The 16,895-nt window shown below is 43.9% G+C and overlaps 1 protein-coding gene and 1 long non-coding RNA gene across 7 annotated transcripts in view; both read right to left on the minus strand.

Moving 5' to 3' along the window:
* Positions 1-6,511, minus strand: part of LOC126486838 (uncharacterized) — an 11,320-nt gene extending 4,809 nt beyond the window's left edge. Inside the window, exon 1 of the long non-coding RNA XR_007588207.1 lies at positions 4,347-6,511. This is a non-coding gene — a long non-coding RNA (uncharacterized lncRNA). The remainder of the gene's footprint in view (positions 1-4,346) is intronic.
* Positions 1-16,895, minus strand: part of Cyp39a1 (cytochrome P450 family 39 subfamily A member 1) — a 151,128-nt gene that overhangs the window by 37,319 nt on the left and 96,914 nt on the right. For 5 of the 6 annotated variants that reach the window (XM_050119335.1, XM_050119334.1, XM_050119339.1 and 2 more), the window contains one exon: positions 12,928-13,015. In XM_050119335.1, coding sequence (XP_049975292.1) covers positions 12,928-13,015 — 88 coding nt within the window. Of the gene's footprint in view, positions 1-8,798; positions 10,154-12,927; positions 13,016-16,895 lie in introns of those variants that run through there. The other variant, XM_050119336.1, reaches the window with a different exon arrangement.

Below are 16,895 nucleotides of genomic sequence, written 5' to 3' on the forward strand. Positions count from 1 at the left end.
TCTCTCTCTCTCTCAACTTGTGCCTGGCACTGACTGTCTTGCCCCACCATAAGTGATGAATCTGTAACTGACTCGACCCTGAAAGGCCTCATGATATCCACAGAGCTCGGCCACATCTCAAGGGGCACAAAGTCTGATAAATCAGACGGCTGCTTGTGGGGGGAGGGGGGCACCAAGAAGCCTTGTGCAAATCTTGTCTTCACTTGACTCTAGGTATTCACTTTGCATGCATTTTATCACTCACGTGGTTTTTGTGTTGTTCTGTTTTGACCTGATGGAAGATTGACAGAGCAAGGGAAAATAGCACTGAGACTTGGGGACTAGGTCACCATTCTTGGCACTTGTTTGAGCTATTTCGCCCTTTTGCTCTTTCCAGGTTAAAAGGCAAAGAAAGACCTGTGGCAGGAACTTACTAACAACCCCTTAAGTTCTGCCTTCATGTCTGCTGGATTTACTGCATAGACAGATGTGTCAGGCAGTCATGGTTCACAGCCCCAGGAACCTAGGCAAGGCTTCTCCTGCCATCGAGGACATAGTACAGGCAGATGGTATGTCTCTTCTATGCACCAGGACCTGGGTGTAGAGTCTTCCTTCCAGCCCCATCATTCGGAGTAGCCAGGTTCATCCTGTATCCAGGGCTCTTGCAGCACAAGTGTGAGATGCTCTGTGCTAAGGGAACTTCCACCCTACAGATGGTTTCCTTTGTTGCAAACTATTGCCCTCTCTTGATGAAGAAATCAATTGGGGGGAAAACCACAACACAAACAACAACAAAAACCTCATCAGCTTGTTTCCATGAGTGCAGACAACTATGGAGCAGAAATCCCTCGTTTCTTCCCTAAGTCACTCAGCAGAGAATCACAGGGAGTTTGCAGAGGGGAGCTTATTTCATGGCTTGGCTTGTTATTTCTCTTGGAATTGGGCGCCCAAGCCAGCATCTCCTTATTGAGTATGACCCCTATTAAGGAGACAGAGGTCAAGTTCTTACATGATGACAGACAGAGTGATGTGGAGTGTTAACGTATTGCTTTTGTCTACTCCCGGCTCCACTCTATCTGGATAGATCGACTTGTATCAAGTTCTAATACAGCAATCCAACTGGTCTGTTAGTTCTTTCTTTCACTGTGCTAGAAGAGATGAAATGTAACTATTTTTATCATGTCCTAAAAATATTTTCCGTTTAAGCCTTTGTGGCCTTACAATTTAGGTTGGCTGTGGTTTTGATGAACCATCAAGACCATCTCTGGGGGTGGGGGTGCAGGGGAGAAGGCGCTATTGCTGAAGCAGCTGTCACACAAGTATGAGGACCTGAGTTCGAACCCCAGAACCTACATAGAAATGCAAGGCATGGAGTCTTGTGATGTAATCTCAGTGCAGAAGATGTAGTGAAGGTGTTCCCTGGGGCTTTCTGACCAGCCAGCCCGGCCTTGGAGAGCACCAGGCCTGTCTCCAAAAATAAGGTGGCCTGATTTGCATGGAGAGAGACAGAGAGAGAAAGAGAGAGAGGAGAGAGAGAGAGAGAGACAGACAGACAAGACAAGACAGACAGACAGACAGACTTCTGGAAGACCACAGTGAATTTTGAAAAAAAAAAAAAAAAAACAAGAGCTGAAAGACCAATGCTGGTCTTCCTGCATTAGAGAGACAAGCACGGGTTGAGGTGGCTGAGCCTGGGGAGTAGCCAGCAAACAACAAAGATGCAGCCTCTGCAGGCACCATGGGAGGCCAGGGAACAGCAAAGATGCAGAAGTGGACCTGCAACAGTACTGGGTAGAGCACATCCCACTCCTAGGCACCAGGTACTCTACTGTGATGCTGAGGACAGGGCTCCTTGCATGCAATCATCCCTAAAGAGTTAACAACTGGCCCAAAAAGAAGTGCCATGAACTCAGAAGTGTGATGTTTCACAGAGTATTTAGTACCTTGTATTTTTTTTTTGCACAGCTGTCTCATATTTTGAAACACATATTTCTCTCTCTCTCTCTCTCTCTCTCTCTCTCTCTCTCTCTCTCTCTCTCACTCACACACACACACACACACACACATACTCACATACACACACACACAATAGTCCTTTACAGCAGTTTTATCGAGGTACAACTAACATTTCAGACATTTCATCCATCTAACATTGAATATCCAGCAGCGTTAAAATGTCCTAGAATTGTGTAACTATCACTGCCCTCAATTTAAAATATTTTATCATGAATTTTAAGCATGATAATACACTTTAAAAAATTTAAAGATTTATATATTTTTAGGTGCATGCTTGTTTGCCCACATGTATGCATGTATACCATGTATGTGCAGTCCCTGCAGATACCAGAAGGGGCGTTGGATATCCTGGAACTAGACTTCAAGTGGTTGTGAGCTGCCATGTGGGTGCTAGAGACAGAACTCTGGGCCCTCTGCAAGAGCAGAGTGCCCTTAACTGCTGAGCTATCTCTTCAGCCTTACTAGGTTCTTTTAAAACTACAGTCATGCTGTTATATATGGGCTCCTCAGAACTTACTTATCTTACAACCACAAAATATCTATACTCTTTAACCAAATGTATCTTACTTTATTCCAACTCCTGGTTCCTAGCAACTACCATTGTTTGCTGAGAATGTGAAATAATTTTAATGGAGAAAACAATGTTTCATGATTTTCAAAGAATACCTCTACCACACAGCTATTATCTTTATCTACTTTACCATCACACAGATGCTTGTGTATACACACACACGTGCAAGCGTGAGCGCGCGCACACATACACACACACACACACACACACACACACACACACAGCGAACCCTTCCCAGGCAGAGAAGATCACTAATCTACTTCTCTGCATAGCTGCATGTCCAAGATATTCCATGCCATAAGAAGTCCTTTCTACCTGGCTTTTTTCACTTAGCAAAGTGTCGTCAAGGTCCAGTAATTATCAGCAATCATTTCTTTCTTTTTTTTTTCTGCTGACTTTTTTGACCATCTTGAAATTTATAACACAACTGAAGTGAAACAAAAATGTATATGCCCTTTTTCACTGCCAAATGCTATTGAGAGTGTGGTGAAAGGCAGTCAGCGGAACAATGCAATCAGCTCACTCTCGTGCAGAACTGTGTGGCCACGTGGGATTTGAGTCTGTGTCTTTCCAGAATGCAACAGATACTGTGAGGCAACAGATTCCCCTTATTTCCCATCATGGAGAGCCTGTAAATCACACTTTTGGATGGTTTGCTTCAGTTTAAAAAGCGGAAGACAGACTCAGCTAAGTTACTGTTCGCCATGGCAGTCTTCTATGAAACTGAACAGATGGGAAACATCAAATTAGATGTGATGGACATGGTTTATGCAGCCTACGAACCAAATCAATAAAACACACAGCGATAACAAGTTGAGAGGGGAAACAATTAAGCACTTTGTTTTTAGCCAAGGAGATTTGATGTTGTGTGAGTTCAGTGCAGAGAGAGATGGAAAGACAAAAGGTTCCTGGCTGCTCGGCAGGAAGATGTCAATGCTGCAACATGGTAGCAGAGCTAAGCAGTGCTTTACATTTTCTCAAGACAAGAAATTGTGGTCTAATTCCAGCAAGACTTTCGTATGAAACAGAACTACAGTTTGCTTTAAAAGACAGAGGCGGCTGAGATGATTCCGTCTATAATAATACCTGCCTTTGCTTTACACTGGTTGTGAGTGATGCTTTATGTACCAATTTAAGCCACACCAGATGAGAACAGCTCCCAAATGTCATTGCAGTCTCAGTTCAGGGAGGCTGAGGAACCTGCAGACTCCCACACACTCAGAAAGTGATAGAGTTAAAGTTGAACACAAATGATCAGAGTATATGCCTATTCCAAACTTGCATGTTCTACTCTCTGAGTAAACACACAGGCAGGTAAGGTTATATGCTCAATAAGTGTGTTGCTGAATGTCAACTACATGAGTCTGTAAGCTGTGTGACTTGGAAATTAAGCTGAGTGGGAACTAATGCTTATTTTGTAAGCCAACTAACTGCCCAGAAATGAAGTAAATAGTGAACATATAATTTTGACTGCAAATGTTATGACTTTAAAGAAATAAAGATCCCTGCACAGAATATCCATGCAAACACTCTGGTATAAACACGCTGATGCTCCTGTTGTGAGCACATGACTTCTATTAGCATGTCAGCATAGCTTACCCAGCACTGTAGATGACAACATCATATCACAGCGTCAAAAGGTTGTCCCACCCCTGATCTAAGTGAAACCAAATTAAAGAGGATTAAAATCAAAGAGAAAGGACAGCAATCACAGCTTTTCAGCTTCCAAATTGCCCAGGTAGGTTCTGATGCTATGGTAGAAAATATCACAGTCACTCACACTGTGTCCCATTGCAGGCTGTGGCAAAGGGTTCTTTTTCTTTCTCAATCGTACCCAGGAGCAGCCAGAGATATAATCTGCCTTGCTGTTGCTGCTCCTTCATCATCTCACAGAAGAAAGGAAGAAAAGGAAGAAGGTCAATCTACATCCACACAGCATTGATGCCTATCACAAGGATTAGCCCAGATTAGCCACAGGACCCAGAATAAGTACAGGGTTCTGCAAGGGGTTGAACACCCTGCTCGGCTGCATGGTAACTACACCAAAGTTCACACAGACACTCTTTTTTTTTCCTATAAACTTTTCATTGATCGTTTTCAAAGTTTATATCATCAACCCTGATCACACACACTTCCCAGTCCTCCCATGACTGCCCCCACCCTTTAGACCTCTCCCCCACCAAAATAGAAGACAAAGAACAAAGTCACTTTGTGTTGCTCATATACTCACACAGACATCAAGCTGAAGAGAAAGTCTGTATAGAGTTTCTTCAATGTCCATCATAAAACTGGTGCTGTCAGGAGCAGACGTGTCTTATTGTCATGAAAAACCTTATGTTATTCAAACATTTTAAATGTCATATTCTGTAGGTCTTTGAAGTGTTTGAAGATCACCTATCTATCAAAAATATGTTTGACCTTAAAAACATACCTAACATGACTACAACTTTGATTGATATAGATAGCAAACTATTAACCTACATTTCTTTTTTATCCTAAATAGTTTATAAAAATAGATTTCAAGGACTAGAAATTTACATTACCTTGCTAAATTAGCTTTACAGGTACAACACCTTAACAAGAGTAGAAACTTATGTATAGTATGTCCTAACAAAAATAACCTTAAATTTTTATAAAATACCTTAAACAAAAGTAGAAAAATATACAGTATAACAAAGTAACCTTAAATTTGTATCAATATATAAAAATCCATACTAATGTAAAATATTTAAGATTAGTATTTGTTTCTTTTAGTTTAAAAGTAGACTCAATAAGCTATCTTTTTATCCTATTGTTTCATACTATATCCCCCCTTTCTTTTTCAGAAAGAGATCCCTGAATCTAATCTCATTTATTAATCTTTTTTCTGACCAAGACCAATAACAATTTTTAACCAACCCTCCCTAAACAATGATAAATATCCATAACCCATGAATGACCAAAAACCACCCACCTCATCTCTTGAGAAGGTGGGTGTTGCGTCTTTAGACTGATTCCTGTTGTCTGGGGGAGGAGGGTTGACATTTTGGAGATCCTTGAGAAAATTAGGATAATAGTTAAGTCCTGACTAGAATAATCTGTGAAGTTGGACCATCTCAGCCAGCAGCTGTGGAGCTGTTCTGAATGCAGAACTCTGAGGAAACTGCAGCAGAGGCATCTGAGAGGCTGGATCACCTGGGTCACTCATTGGTGTCTGGTTCCCTTGCTCTGAAAACACATCAACTTTCAAAGGTAACATACATGTCTGCATTAGCACAAGCATGGACTGTGCATTGTACGCAGTCCAGTCCAAGATGATTTGTTCTGTGTTTGAGCAGGGAAAACATATGTTGTAGCTTTTCTAGGTTTATTGCTTTGTGTCTGCAGCCAGGACTTTCAGGGGGTCTCCCCAGATCAAATCTGATCTCAGTCAACCTTCAATGAATCCACAGCCTTTCATTTTCTGTGAAAATAAAAGCATAACCTCTTCTCCAACACAATGTATTTTTGACTTCCATTTTGACCCCATCCAAATATAAATAATTCAAGGCCTAAGGAAGCCCTGTCACTGGTCCCATAGTCTCAGCTTATTAGCAAATCAAGCAAATATCAAAAACATCATAAATGGATCAGGCATGTTTGTGTATTCCTGTAAACCCTGGATTTGGGATGTGGACACAAGATGATCAGAAGCTCAAAGCCAAAACTATTATAGTAAGTTCCAAACCACCCTGGACTACAGAAGACCCCATCTAACAATGATCAAATTCGAACATCACAGAGGTAAAAAGACGCTCAGATCCAACAGTCAGACACAAATCCCATACGTATGAAGCAATTCATTCTCATACATTTTTCTCCTTGGCTAAACCCTCATCTTGGTGGCCTGATATATCAAGCATATAGTAAAGCTTCTTTAACTAGTAAATCTAACTTAAAAGTCTATAATTAATAACTAGATTCAAACATTTTTTCCCTCTAAGTCAGTTAAACAGGCTGCTATGGCAATTTGAATGAGAAATGTCCTCCCCCGGCTCAGGTACTTGAACACAGTCACCAGTTTGTGGCACTGTTTGGGAAGTGGTACAGCATTTGATGGAGGAACTGTATCACTTGGGGTGGGCTTGAGAGTTCATAACCTACCCTCCTTTCAGTTCATCCTCTCTGCTTTGTGTTTGCTAGTAAAGATATGATCCCTCAGCTTCCTGCTCCTGCAGCCAGACTTCCAAGCCATGATGGACTCTCATCCCTCTGGAACCATAAGCCAAAATAAACTTTCCTTCTATAAGTTGCTTTGGTCAGTGTTTTTATCACAGCAACAGAAAAGACCAATATAAGCTCCTTCATGTATTTTAGTAGACTCACGCATACACACCCCATGCAGACACAAGCAGATCTGATAGTTCTCATTGACATTTGTAGTTTGCCAGGGCTTAAAGTCTGTCATATTCCTTCATGTTCAGGAGAAATATGAAGCGGCTACAACATGAATTCCCTGCAATGCTTGGAAGGCCCGGGTTTGCATTTCCCTCCATTAGGAAGTGCAAACTGCCAGCTTCTGTGTCATCCAGTCAGGTACTGGAGGTCTGCAAGGGGATCCAACTCAATTACCTGTGGGACTCAATGCATTTTGGAATTACTCCAGTTTTCTGCAAGGGCTTCCGATGGTCCACACCACCTCTTCACAGTGCGAATGAGCACTGACAAAAGTCAAAACAGAAGCCAAAAACGTTTGGTGCTCAATGTAGCAGACCGATGTCAAGATCGAACCAACTCTAGAAGACAGAGGAACCCCCAAAGGGGCCAATAGAGCCTCTCCTGCATCCCTCAAGGACTCATGGGAGTTATCAGTACTTTCTTGTTGGCCCCTCATCTGCTCTAAGAGCTCTGAAGTTGTTAGAAAATTACAATTGGGATTTTGTTGCTCTTGGTTTGGCTAGCAGCACTAGAACTGGATAGCAGTCTGGACAGAAAACTGCAGACTGCTGTACCCCACCACTTCACAGCAGATCACATTTGTAGCCAAAGAAAAGAAAAACTACGTGCGGAAAATGGAAGGGAGGTATAGAACCTGACTGGTTACAGCCCACACTTGTCTTATCCGGCCACTTAAGGATTGGCTGAGATGCAGCAAAGTATTCTAAGGGCGGGTTATGAAGTAGCCTACAGTTCTGGGTTCATCATGTATTCTAAGGGCGGGTTATGAAGTAGCCTACAGTTCTGGGTTCATCATGAGTGGAGAAACCCTTAGGCACATCTTTAAATGTTATGAAGGCAGCTTTAGCCAACCCAACGCGTCTTTGGCAGCCACCATTTGGAAGATGGTATAGTGGATTTCAACAAAGGTGGTCTGGAGGCGGTAGTGTAGATACCTACTGTCAGAGATTGGAGGAGAGCGCATCCAATGTCACTGTGCCCCCAGGCCAGGTGTCCACAGCCCAACCTCAGTTCAGAGTTCAGCAAATCCAGACAAACTTAGACTCACCTACTCACTGCGCTGGAGCTTCCCTGACCCTGCAAAGCTGCAGAACTCACTCGCTCCTGAACTCAGCATGGGTTCATTTCTCCAAAGTACTCAGCCATTTCTGCCTCTCAGACCCTTGATGTTACAACACACAGCCTGCTAACACAGCTCTCGGGCTTCTTATCTCCCTGCCCTGTCTCCTGCTTCCCAAGTAAACTATCTTCATATAATTCTGTCTCAGGCTCTGGCTTCTGTAAAATCCAGTTAATACAAGAATATGATACAAATCCCCAGTGAGATATAAAAGAAACACGGGACCTCCAAAAATTAACTCTTCATTATTCCAAACACCAACATATTTCCTTGTCTGCAGTAGTTCTTAAAGTAATAGATAACATTGACCATTATGAGGTACCTCTGCACTCTAGTTCAACTGTATGCAAATACAAGCATTTCATTGTAGACCTTGGCTGTGGGAGGAATATGCCTTCCCTCAGAACATAGTTGTCACAGCAGAACCCAACAGGCTGTTGTTGCAACACTCTGAGCCACTGTGGATGTCTACATGGCCTCCTTTCAGACCACCAAGCCTGCTAAGAGACGGCCTGAGCAGCCAGCTCAGCTTCAACATCAATTGGCTCGCTGTAAAGAGCGAACATTCTCAAAAGCACTCACTTGTCTTCTAGAGATGCAAGTGAAGTTGGTAAGCTACCAACTTCAGGAGCTGGGGCCAGGACAAAGAAGGGAAGCACCCAGGAGACTGGCAAGCACTATGAAGCCACAGTGAAACAGAGGAGATAAAGAGAATTTTTATTGGAATCCAGAGTATAAATGATGACACCACTGTTTGTTGTTAGGAGAATCATATGCTACCGTGGACATGCTGGGTTTTCTCTCCAGAACTTAATGGCAAACATCCCATTGTTCCAAGACTTCAGTAACAGACTCGTGTGCAATTACATATCTGACACAATATGAGATCTTTTCCCTTTTATTTATGCATCTTTTTTCTTCTTATTTATTCATCTCTCATGCAATACATCCATCCGAACTGGTTTCCTCTCAGCTCCCTCCTCCCTTATCCAGGGCTCCTCCATTTCCCTTCAGAAAAGAGCATGCTTCCCAGGGATAGCAACTGAGCATGGCATAACAAGATGCAGCAAGACCTTGCATCATCACTGCTGAACTATAATTAAAGACACTGTGAGTCAAAAGAGTGCTTCTCCCTTGATTAAAATGCAAGTCAACACCACAATCTATGCGCACTGATTGTCCTCTGCAGAGAAGATGGTGCTGTCTATGCAGGACGAGGGAGCACAGGAACCTGTCCCCACACGTGTCATAAAGCCACCGTTTCCTCCACACTTCTCAGCGCGAGGCACGGCTGCAGTGTTTGACATTAAGAAGCCTAAGGTTTCCAACTTCTAGTTAAGAATCATATTTTAAAAATAGAAAATGCCTGGAAGTCATTATTTAATTTTTCAGTGTCCAAAACTTTAGAGTTTTCTTTTCTTTCCTTCCTTCTTTCCTTTTTTGTAAAATAGAATTAAGTATGTCGTCTTCACAGTGAAATTAATGTAGCAATATTTCTATTCAAAAGACATTTATACTTGAAGTTTGTAGGGGTAGCCCCAGCCAATCACCTTGCTTGTAGGGCGGGGTTGCCTGAGGATATTTTTTACTAATAAATATTGCTGGTGTACTCTCCCCCTCCCCTTCTGCTTTCCTGTTCTCTGCTGGAACCTCGGGTTCTATAAGTCTTTTACCAATTAAAGCTGAATATATTATTATAATTTCTGTCTGCCTTCATTTATGCCGCTACAGAAGTTTTATATGGCTATAATATGAAGCCAAATTCCAACTTTTTATCAACTTTTAAAAAATCATTCGAACCCTTTCTCTAAACCTTGAATTGGGGTCTTTGTGTTCTTGACAGTGAAATCAGACGCATGGTCTTCAGATCTGAATCATGTGTGTCACTAGGATGTCTTCGGGTCAGGATGCTATGAGGGCAATAGCTGGGTAGCTTCACTCTTCCAGAAGGTTCTGACCCTCTTGAGCCCCAACGGACGTCATGTTCTTTGTTTATATTTGATTCGGCATCTCCCTTCTGGCTGGGGGACACCCACCAAATGCAGACAACTCTAAAAAGCAGAAATGTAGAAGAGATACAGAAACGAAGACAGAAGTCAGCAGCTTTAGTTCCGTCTTCCCCGGCTGTGATTTCTAAAAGGTATGGAGCAGAGGCTGGAAGGCTGGGAAATGCTCGTACTGCCAAGTTTCAAAACACTGAGCATCAACTTTACCGTTGGAGGTGTAGGGAAGAGAAAGCGAGCTTATTTTAATAATCTCTCAGCTCCACATACATTCACCTGGGTCTGCCTGCTGCCTACCCTTCTCCCTATCAGGCTGAAGGCGCTTTCTACATCCCTGGCTCAAAAGCTATGACACCTTGTGTAGGAAAGTCAGACAACGTGGCACAGATACAGGTATCTGGCATGAGTCAACTGAAACACGGCTGACACCCGATACCAAGGGGACAGGGTCAGCTAATGATGGCTGACAGTAGATGCCTGGGGAGCCCCAAAGGAAAACAGAGACGCAAAGACAGATGACCGCTGCTGAGAGAATGCCACTTTGTGTGACTCTATGGAAACATGACCTTGAGGTTGGAGGGGAATGCCTTTGCCTTTCTCTTCTGTGGTGGTTTGACTAAGAAAAGTCCCCCACAGCCTCAGTATTTGAACACTTGCTCCCCAGTTAGCAGTGCTTCTGATATACACAGAAGTATATCACAGGGGGTGGGCTCTGGGTTCAGAAAGCCTGGCCAATTCCAGGTTACCCTTTCTGCTTCATGTTTGTGGTTCAAAATGTAAATCTCAGCTCCCTTTTCTTGCCGCCATGCCTGCTGCTTGCTGCCATGTCTCTTCAAGCCATCATAGATCCTTATCCCCTCAGAACTATAAGCCCAAACAAACACCCCCTTTTATGAGTTGCCTTGATCATTGTGTTCTATCGCAGAGACAGAAAAGCAGCTAATATGCCTTCCTACCTGAGCTCTACGTGGGAGTAGGCTTATGTGCCTGTGTCCCTGCGTGTGGCCTTTGCATGTCAACCTGTGTGCCAGTAATTATGTCTTGTATCTACATGATTCCTTATATTTTTTCAGCCTCCCAGCCTTCTATAGCCCCCCTTTTCTTGGCTCTGGAGCTTGGACCTCACACCCAGCTATACTTGGCAATGACTTGGAGCTGGTGGGCAGACCACAGCCACACTGTTAGTATGACTTTCACGTGTGGATTTGTTTTGCTATGGAAGCATAACATCTGAGTTTGTAGGACAAGGTAAGGAGTATCAGTCTACTGCTAAAGAAAGAATTCTAAGGTTTAGAGATATAAAAAGCTCTGTCGGTCTTGAGCTTTGGGGGGGAGGGTCAATGAAGACTTAGAAAGGAGGGGGATCCAATTTAGGCAATCAGCCTTTTTATTTTCAAGGACACAGAACGGATTCCTTAACTACCAATCTATTGATAGAATGGATTGCATAGTTCATGAGCCCAGTGAAGTTGAACCCCTAGTTACACATGAAGCCATAGGTGCTGCTCTAAAGAGAGCTGCACAGAATTCTGTTTTCTAAGGTGCTGGATGTCCTGCTAGTCCCTGGCCGGAGCCTGCAGTCTACAATGGCCTGTGAGCTCTCTCCAAGCTTGGCAAGACGGCAACCCCCTCCCTCTGGCGAAGGGCACCTTGCTCTCTAGCGGCCCTTATCTGGAGAACGTCTCTAGGCCGGGTGCCTGAATTACCTCTAGTGTGACCTTGGATACAGTTCCCTGCAGAAGCTTTCTCCCTGCGGCCCTTATTGTAATTAGACAACTGTGCACCCATGACAACTAAGACTCGTACTAGGAGCTTCATGCTAGGAACGTGCTATTTAATACAAATTAGGTAATTCCTCAACTACTGTCCCCAGTCCTATATATCCCCCGTACTCTGGAATAAAGCTGAGCTAATTCACTGACGTTAACTCCTGCAGGGCTATCTCTGTCATAATCACAGGTTGGACAAGGTCCTGCTTGTCACTTCTAACCCCTTTGTCCCCTTGGCCTCCTTGGCCAGGTGGCCCACTGGCTTTGGGAGAGAAGGGGACCCACACTAAGGATTTGCACCCTAAAAATGCTCCAATGGAACAAAACCACCCGAACCAGTAAAAGATGTGCCTAACATTGGAGTGGGTTCATGGATGGATGCCAGGACTAGTGTGGCATATAGCTTACATAAAGTTTTGCTGCATTTCCTCATCATTTGATTCATAATGAGAGAGAAATAAAATTATATTTATTTTTTTAAAAGGAAATATATGGTCGCGGGGTCACAAGAGTGACAGAGTGGCCCTGCACCTCATCTGTGCAGCATAATAGAGCTGATTCTCTTTTCAGGGGCATAGGTGGTTTTGCCCCACAAAGCTGTATGAGAGATCTGACCCCACTCCTCATCGGCCATATGGTGGAGTGGGTGATGGAAAGGTGCCCTCTCCTATCCTCACCCCTTGCCACCTGTGGCAGGTGGGAGAACTAGCATTAAAGTCACGAGAGTGGGAGAACTGGTCCTGGACCTCACCAACCGCAGCACTCGGGCGAACTGGCCCTGCACCTCTCCTGGACAGCACAGCAGAGCTTTGTGCTTACTATCTTTACAGGGGGGTTGGGTTTTCTGCATCTGGTCCCCTTCTGAATGGCCCAAGGGCTACTACAACATTCAAAACAAAGAGTTCATGTATAGCCTACTGAAGACCTTTATATGGAGCCAAGGTCAAATTTAAGGGATTCCCTCAACACATGGCAAGTACTGAAAGCCACATGTTTCTATCAAACTGTAATATTACAAGTCATAATAATGCTAGTAATTCTAAAAGCACTTACCTGCTTTGGTAATGGGTCCAGAAGGCTGCAGTCATATTTATAAAGCACTAAAATAATACATATCTGGATCTCTAGCAGGGCAAACCACCTGAAGGAAAAACATAAGACAATTGTCTCTAAAAGATGCATGAATACCTACCTCTTCTTAATATCACATATTCCACTGAGTGGTTGGGATGGATGGCTCAGTTGCTTTAGATAATGCATAAAATGCTTAGTTATTAGGCAAACACAATTAATAAAAATCTGCTCTTTAAAGATGTATTTTATCTTTGAGTACATAGGTAATGTCTAGGTGTGCATGTGCACAGAGTATGCATGTATTCTCAGAGGCCAGAAGATAACCAGGCACATGCACAAATGTATAAACAAAAAGAAACCAAAATTTTACACTGTATCTTAGCTAAAGGAAAAGATATGATTTTATCCAAATTTAAATATTTGGATATTCTAGTAAGATTTTCTCTAGTACCCAGTGAAGGAAAACTTTTTGGCAATGGCAAAATAAAAGTTTTAGGCATTTACTACTATGTTGAGTTTTCTTCCGTGGCTAACACTAGAATCTGGCCATCGGTGACACTGTGTATTTTTTTTTTATCAGAGTTCTTCAGAAGCCAGCTGAGATATGTTCATGCTAAGAATGTTTCCCCAACACTTCCATGTCAAAAGAGTGAAAATAATGAGGTGTGTTATTTATAACAGACTCGGCTTTCACACTTAGAGGGACAGGAGTGCACATCTAGGAAGACAACTCACTAAAATACAAACATGGTGAAAATTCCTCAGATACTTAGCACTTGTGGGCTTTCACCATTTGTAAATACTTGTCTGGACACAGCTGCAGCGGCTTTGTGGAAAATGAGTTCCTAGCAAACCCAGCACTGCCAAGACTAGGGCAAGAGGTAACAGCAACAACCAGGCCAAGGGGATATGGCAAAGGTGGGCACAAAGATGCTGCAGGGATCCGGGGTCTGGAGGGAACAGGGACCTGGATATTCCTGCAGGAAAACCTTGAGATTGACCTTCAGGAAGGACATAAGCAGGCATGGTGACTAATAGTGTTTCAGAGCCAGGGCACCAAGAGAGGGATCATGGGGGCCTAGAGACAGCTGAGCAAGCCCTGGGGAAGGGTAACCAGGGACTCACAAAAGTGCAGCTGAGGTCAGATTAGAGGGCTACAAGTCCTGACAGGATAAGGGTGTGATTTACAGCTGTGGTTCAGGCTCCTAAGCAGAGTGGCGTTCACAGACCTTCCAGGAGACTTCATCAGTGCACACTAAAGATGGAATAAGAGAATGGTGGGGAGTCAGGTTAGATGATAATAAACTACCACTTGTGGACCTGGATCCACGGGAGAGAACACAGGCGGGGTGCCAGAGTTGGGGTGAAGGTGGGTAAAAGACAGCACCAATCCTGGATTTCTTGGAAGAGAGCAATGTATACCAAAGAAACAGAATGCTTATGGAGTGCTAGGACCGGGTGGAGCTATTTCAGTTTAGGTGCTCTGATTTTGAGTGAACTTTTATTGTTGCTGTTGTTTCTGTCACTGTTGGTTTCAAGGCCAAGAGGTCCTGGAACCCCATATGCAATCCCAGGCTGTCCTTGAACCTCCTCAGTCCACTGAGTACTTGGATTTCAGGAGTGCGCCACCACGTCTGGATTCTCTCTGACTTTTCGAAAGGAAAACCTCTCTCTCTTCTTCCCTCCTAGAAGTCACTGCAAGCAATGCCAGCTAGGGCTGGAAAACTGTCCCTGTTGCCAGGAGCAGGAGCTCTGCCGTGTATTCCTGGTTGCTACCAGCTGCAGCTCATGAAAATAGAATGCTCTTGCCCTGGAATTCGGAGACGGCAGCAGGCAGGCATAGTTACAGAGGCAGCATGCATTGAAGCATAGCTAGTCAAGGAGAGGTGTCTCCCCAGCCTCATCTTAAAGAATCTTGGAGGAAAATAAAAATCAAGTCTGTGGCAGGAGGCAAAATAACCCTGAGTCAATGGTTCTCCAATTTTAGCATCTGCCAGAATTTCCTGGGAAAACTGGGAAGGCAGAACTTTCCACACCTTACCCTCTGGATTTCTGACTCCAGAGGTCTGGGACAAGACAAAAGATCTGTGTTTTGTGCAGATTTCTAGATAGTACTTCCACTGGCGGTGTGGAGCCCACAATATGGAAATTGATCATTTAGAGGAACTTAGTGAAGAGAAGTGAGGAATGCATGCTGGGAGGTGTAAATTTATCATTCCTTTTAACTTGAGTGCCCAATGTCCACGTGGCAAAGAATACAAGAAACGGGTTGGCTGAGGCACCAGACTTTTGACAGAGGATAACAGTAAGTATAAACAGGAAGATGAAAGGTAAACACTTTGTGCTGAGTGAGAAAAGCCAAAGGAAAGAAGATATGAAGATAAGGATGGTGTCGGAGTGAGGTGGGGTGAGAAATGGTACAGAGGGTAAGAGGATTTGTTGTTCTTTCGGAGGACCGCAGTTTGGTCCACAGGGATTTGCCTTTGCTCTCTGAGCCATCTTGCTGATCTTAATCTCTCTCTCTTCCTCGTCCTCCTCCTCCTCGTCCTCGTCCTCCTCGTTGTCCTCCTCCTCGTTGTCGTCGTCTTCGTCGTCGTCGTCGTCGTCGTCGTCCTCCTCCTCCTCCTCCTCCTCCTCCTCCTCCTCCTCCTCCTCCTCCTCCTCCTCCTCCTCCTCCTCCTCCTCCTCCTCCTCCTCCTCCTCCTCCTCCTCCTCCTCCTCCTCCTCCTCCTCCTCCTCCTCCTCCTCCTCCTCCTCCTCCTCCTCCTCCTCCTCCTCCTCCTCCTCCTCCTCCTCCTCCTCCTCCTCCTCCTCCTCCTCCTCCTCCTCCTCCTCCTCCTCCTCCTCCTCCTCCTCCTCCTCCTCCTCCTCCTCCTCCTCCTCCTCCTCCTCCTCCTCCTCCTCCTCCTCCTCCTCCTCCTCCTCCTCCTCCTCCTCCTCCTCCTCCTCCTCCTCCTCCTCCTCCTCCTCCTCCTCCTCCTCCTCCTCCTCCTCCTCCTCCTCCTCCTCCTCCTCCTCCTCCTCCTCCTCCTCCTCCTCCTCCTCCTCCTCCTCCTCCTCCTCCTCCTCCTCTTCTTCTTCTTCTTCTTCTTCTTCTTCTTCTTCTTTTTTGAGACAAGTTCTCAATCTGGCCTCCAAATCACAGAGGTCTGTCTGTCTCTGCCTCCCAAATGCCAGAGTTAAAGCCATGCACCACCATGTCCAGTCCACTCCAAAGAATGCTGCTGGATTCAGTTCTGGCATTTTGCTGAGTTTTATTATTAAGAATGTGATTTTTTTTAAAAAAAAATAATCTTTTGATTTTTTAAGTATGAAAGTTTCTGTTTTGCTTGAATTTATGCCTGTATCACATTGTGCAGTGGCAGCCAAGGCCAGAAGAAGGCATAGGATCATCTGGAAATAGAGTTGTTAGCTACCAATTGGGTGCTGGCACTGAATCTGGGTCCTTCAGGAGTAACAAGTCCTCTTAACCCCTGAGCCACTACTTCTGGGTTTCTGCATCAATTGTTCATAGGAAATATTGAGCTATTGTTTGCTTTGTAGTGTTTCTGTGCAGAGTTGACTGTGGTAGTGCTGACCTCATCAAATAAATTAGGAAATTCTCTCTCCATGTTTTGAACAAGTTTGAAAAGGGTTAAGATTCCTCAGTGATGCACCCAAAGGCTTTGGGTAAAGAAAAACAAACAACACCTAAAAAGAGTAGATAGGAAGAGATATTCAAAATCAGGGATGATGAAAGTAATAAAAAAAAGACAGGGAAAATACAAATAATCAATTCTATGAGAAGTTGAGTCTTTAAAAAGATCAATAAACTTTTAGCCAAATTAAAGAGGAAAGGCCAAATTTTATAAAATCTGAAATGAAAAGCGAGTCATTACAACAGACATTGAGGAGATTCAGAAAATCTTAAGGACAAACTTTGTTCACAAAATAACATCAAGTACCTA

The sequence above is a fragment of the Alexandromys fortis genome, unplaced genomic scaffold (assembly GCF_014885135.2).
Source record: "Alexandromys fortis isolate MF-2015 unplaced genomic scaffold, M_Fortis_MF-2015_v1.1 scaffold_145, whole genome shotgun sequence".
NCBI classification, from domain to species: Eukaryota; Metazoa; Chordata; class Mammalia; order Rodentia; family Cricetidae; genus Alexandromys; species Alexandromys fortis.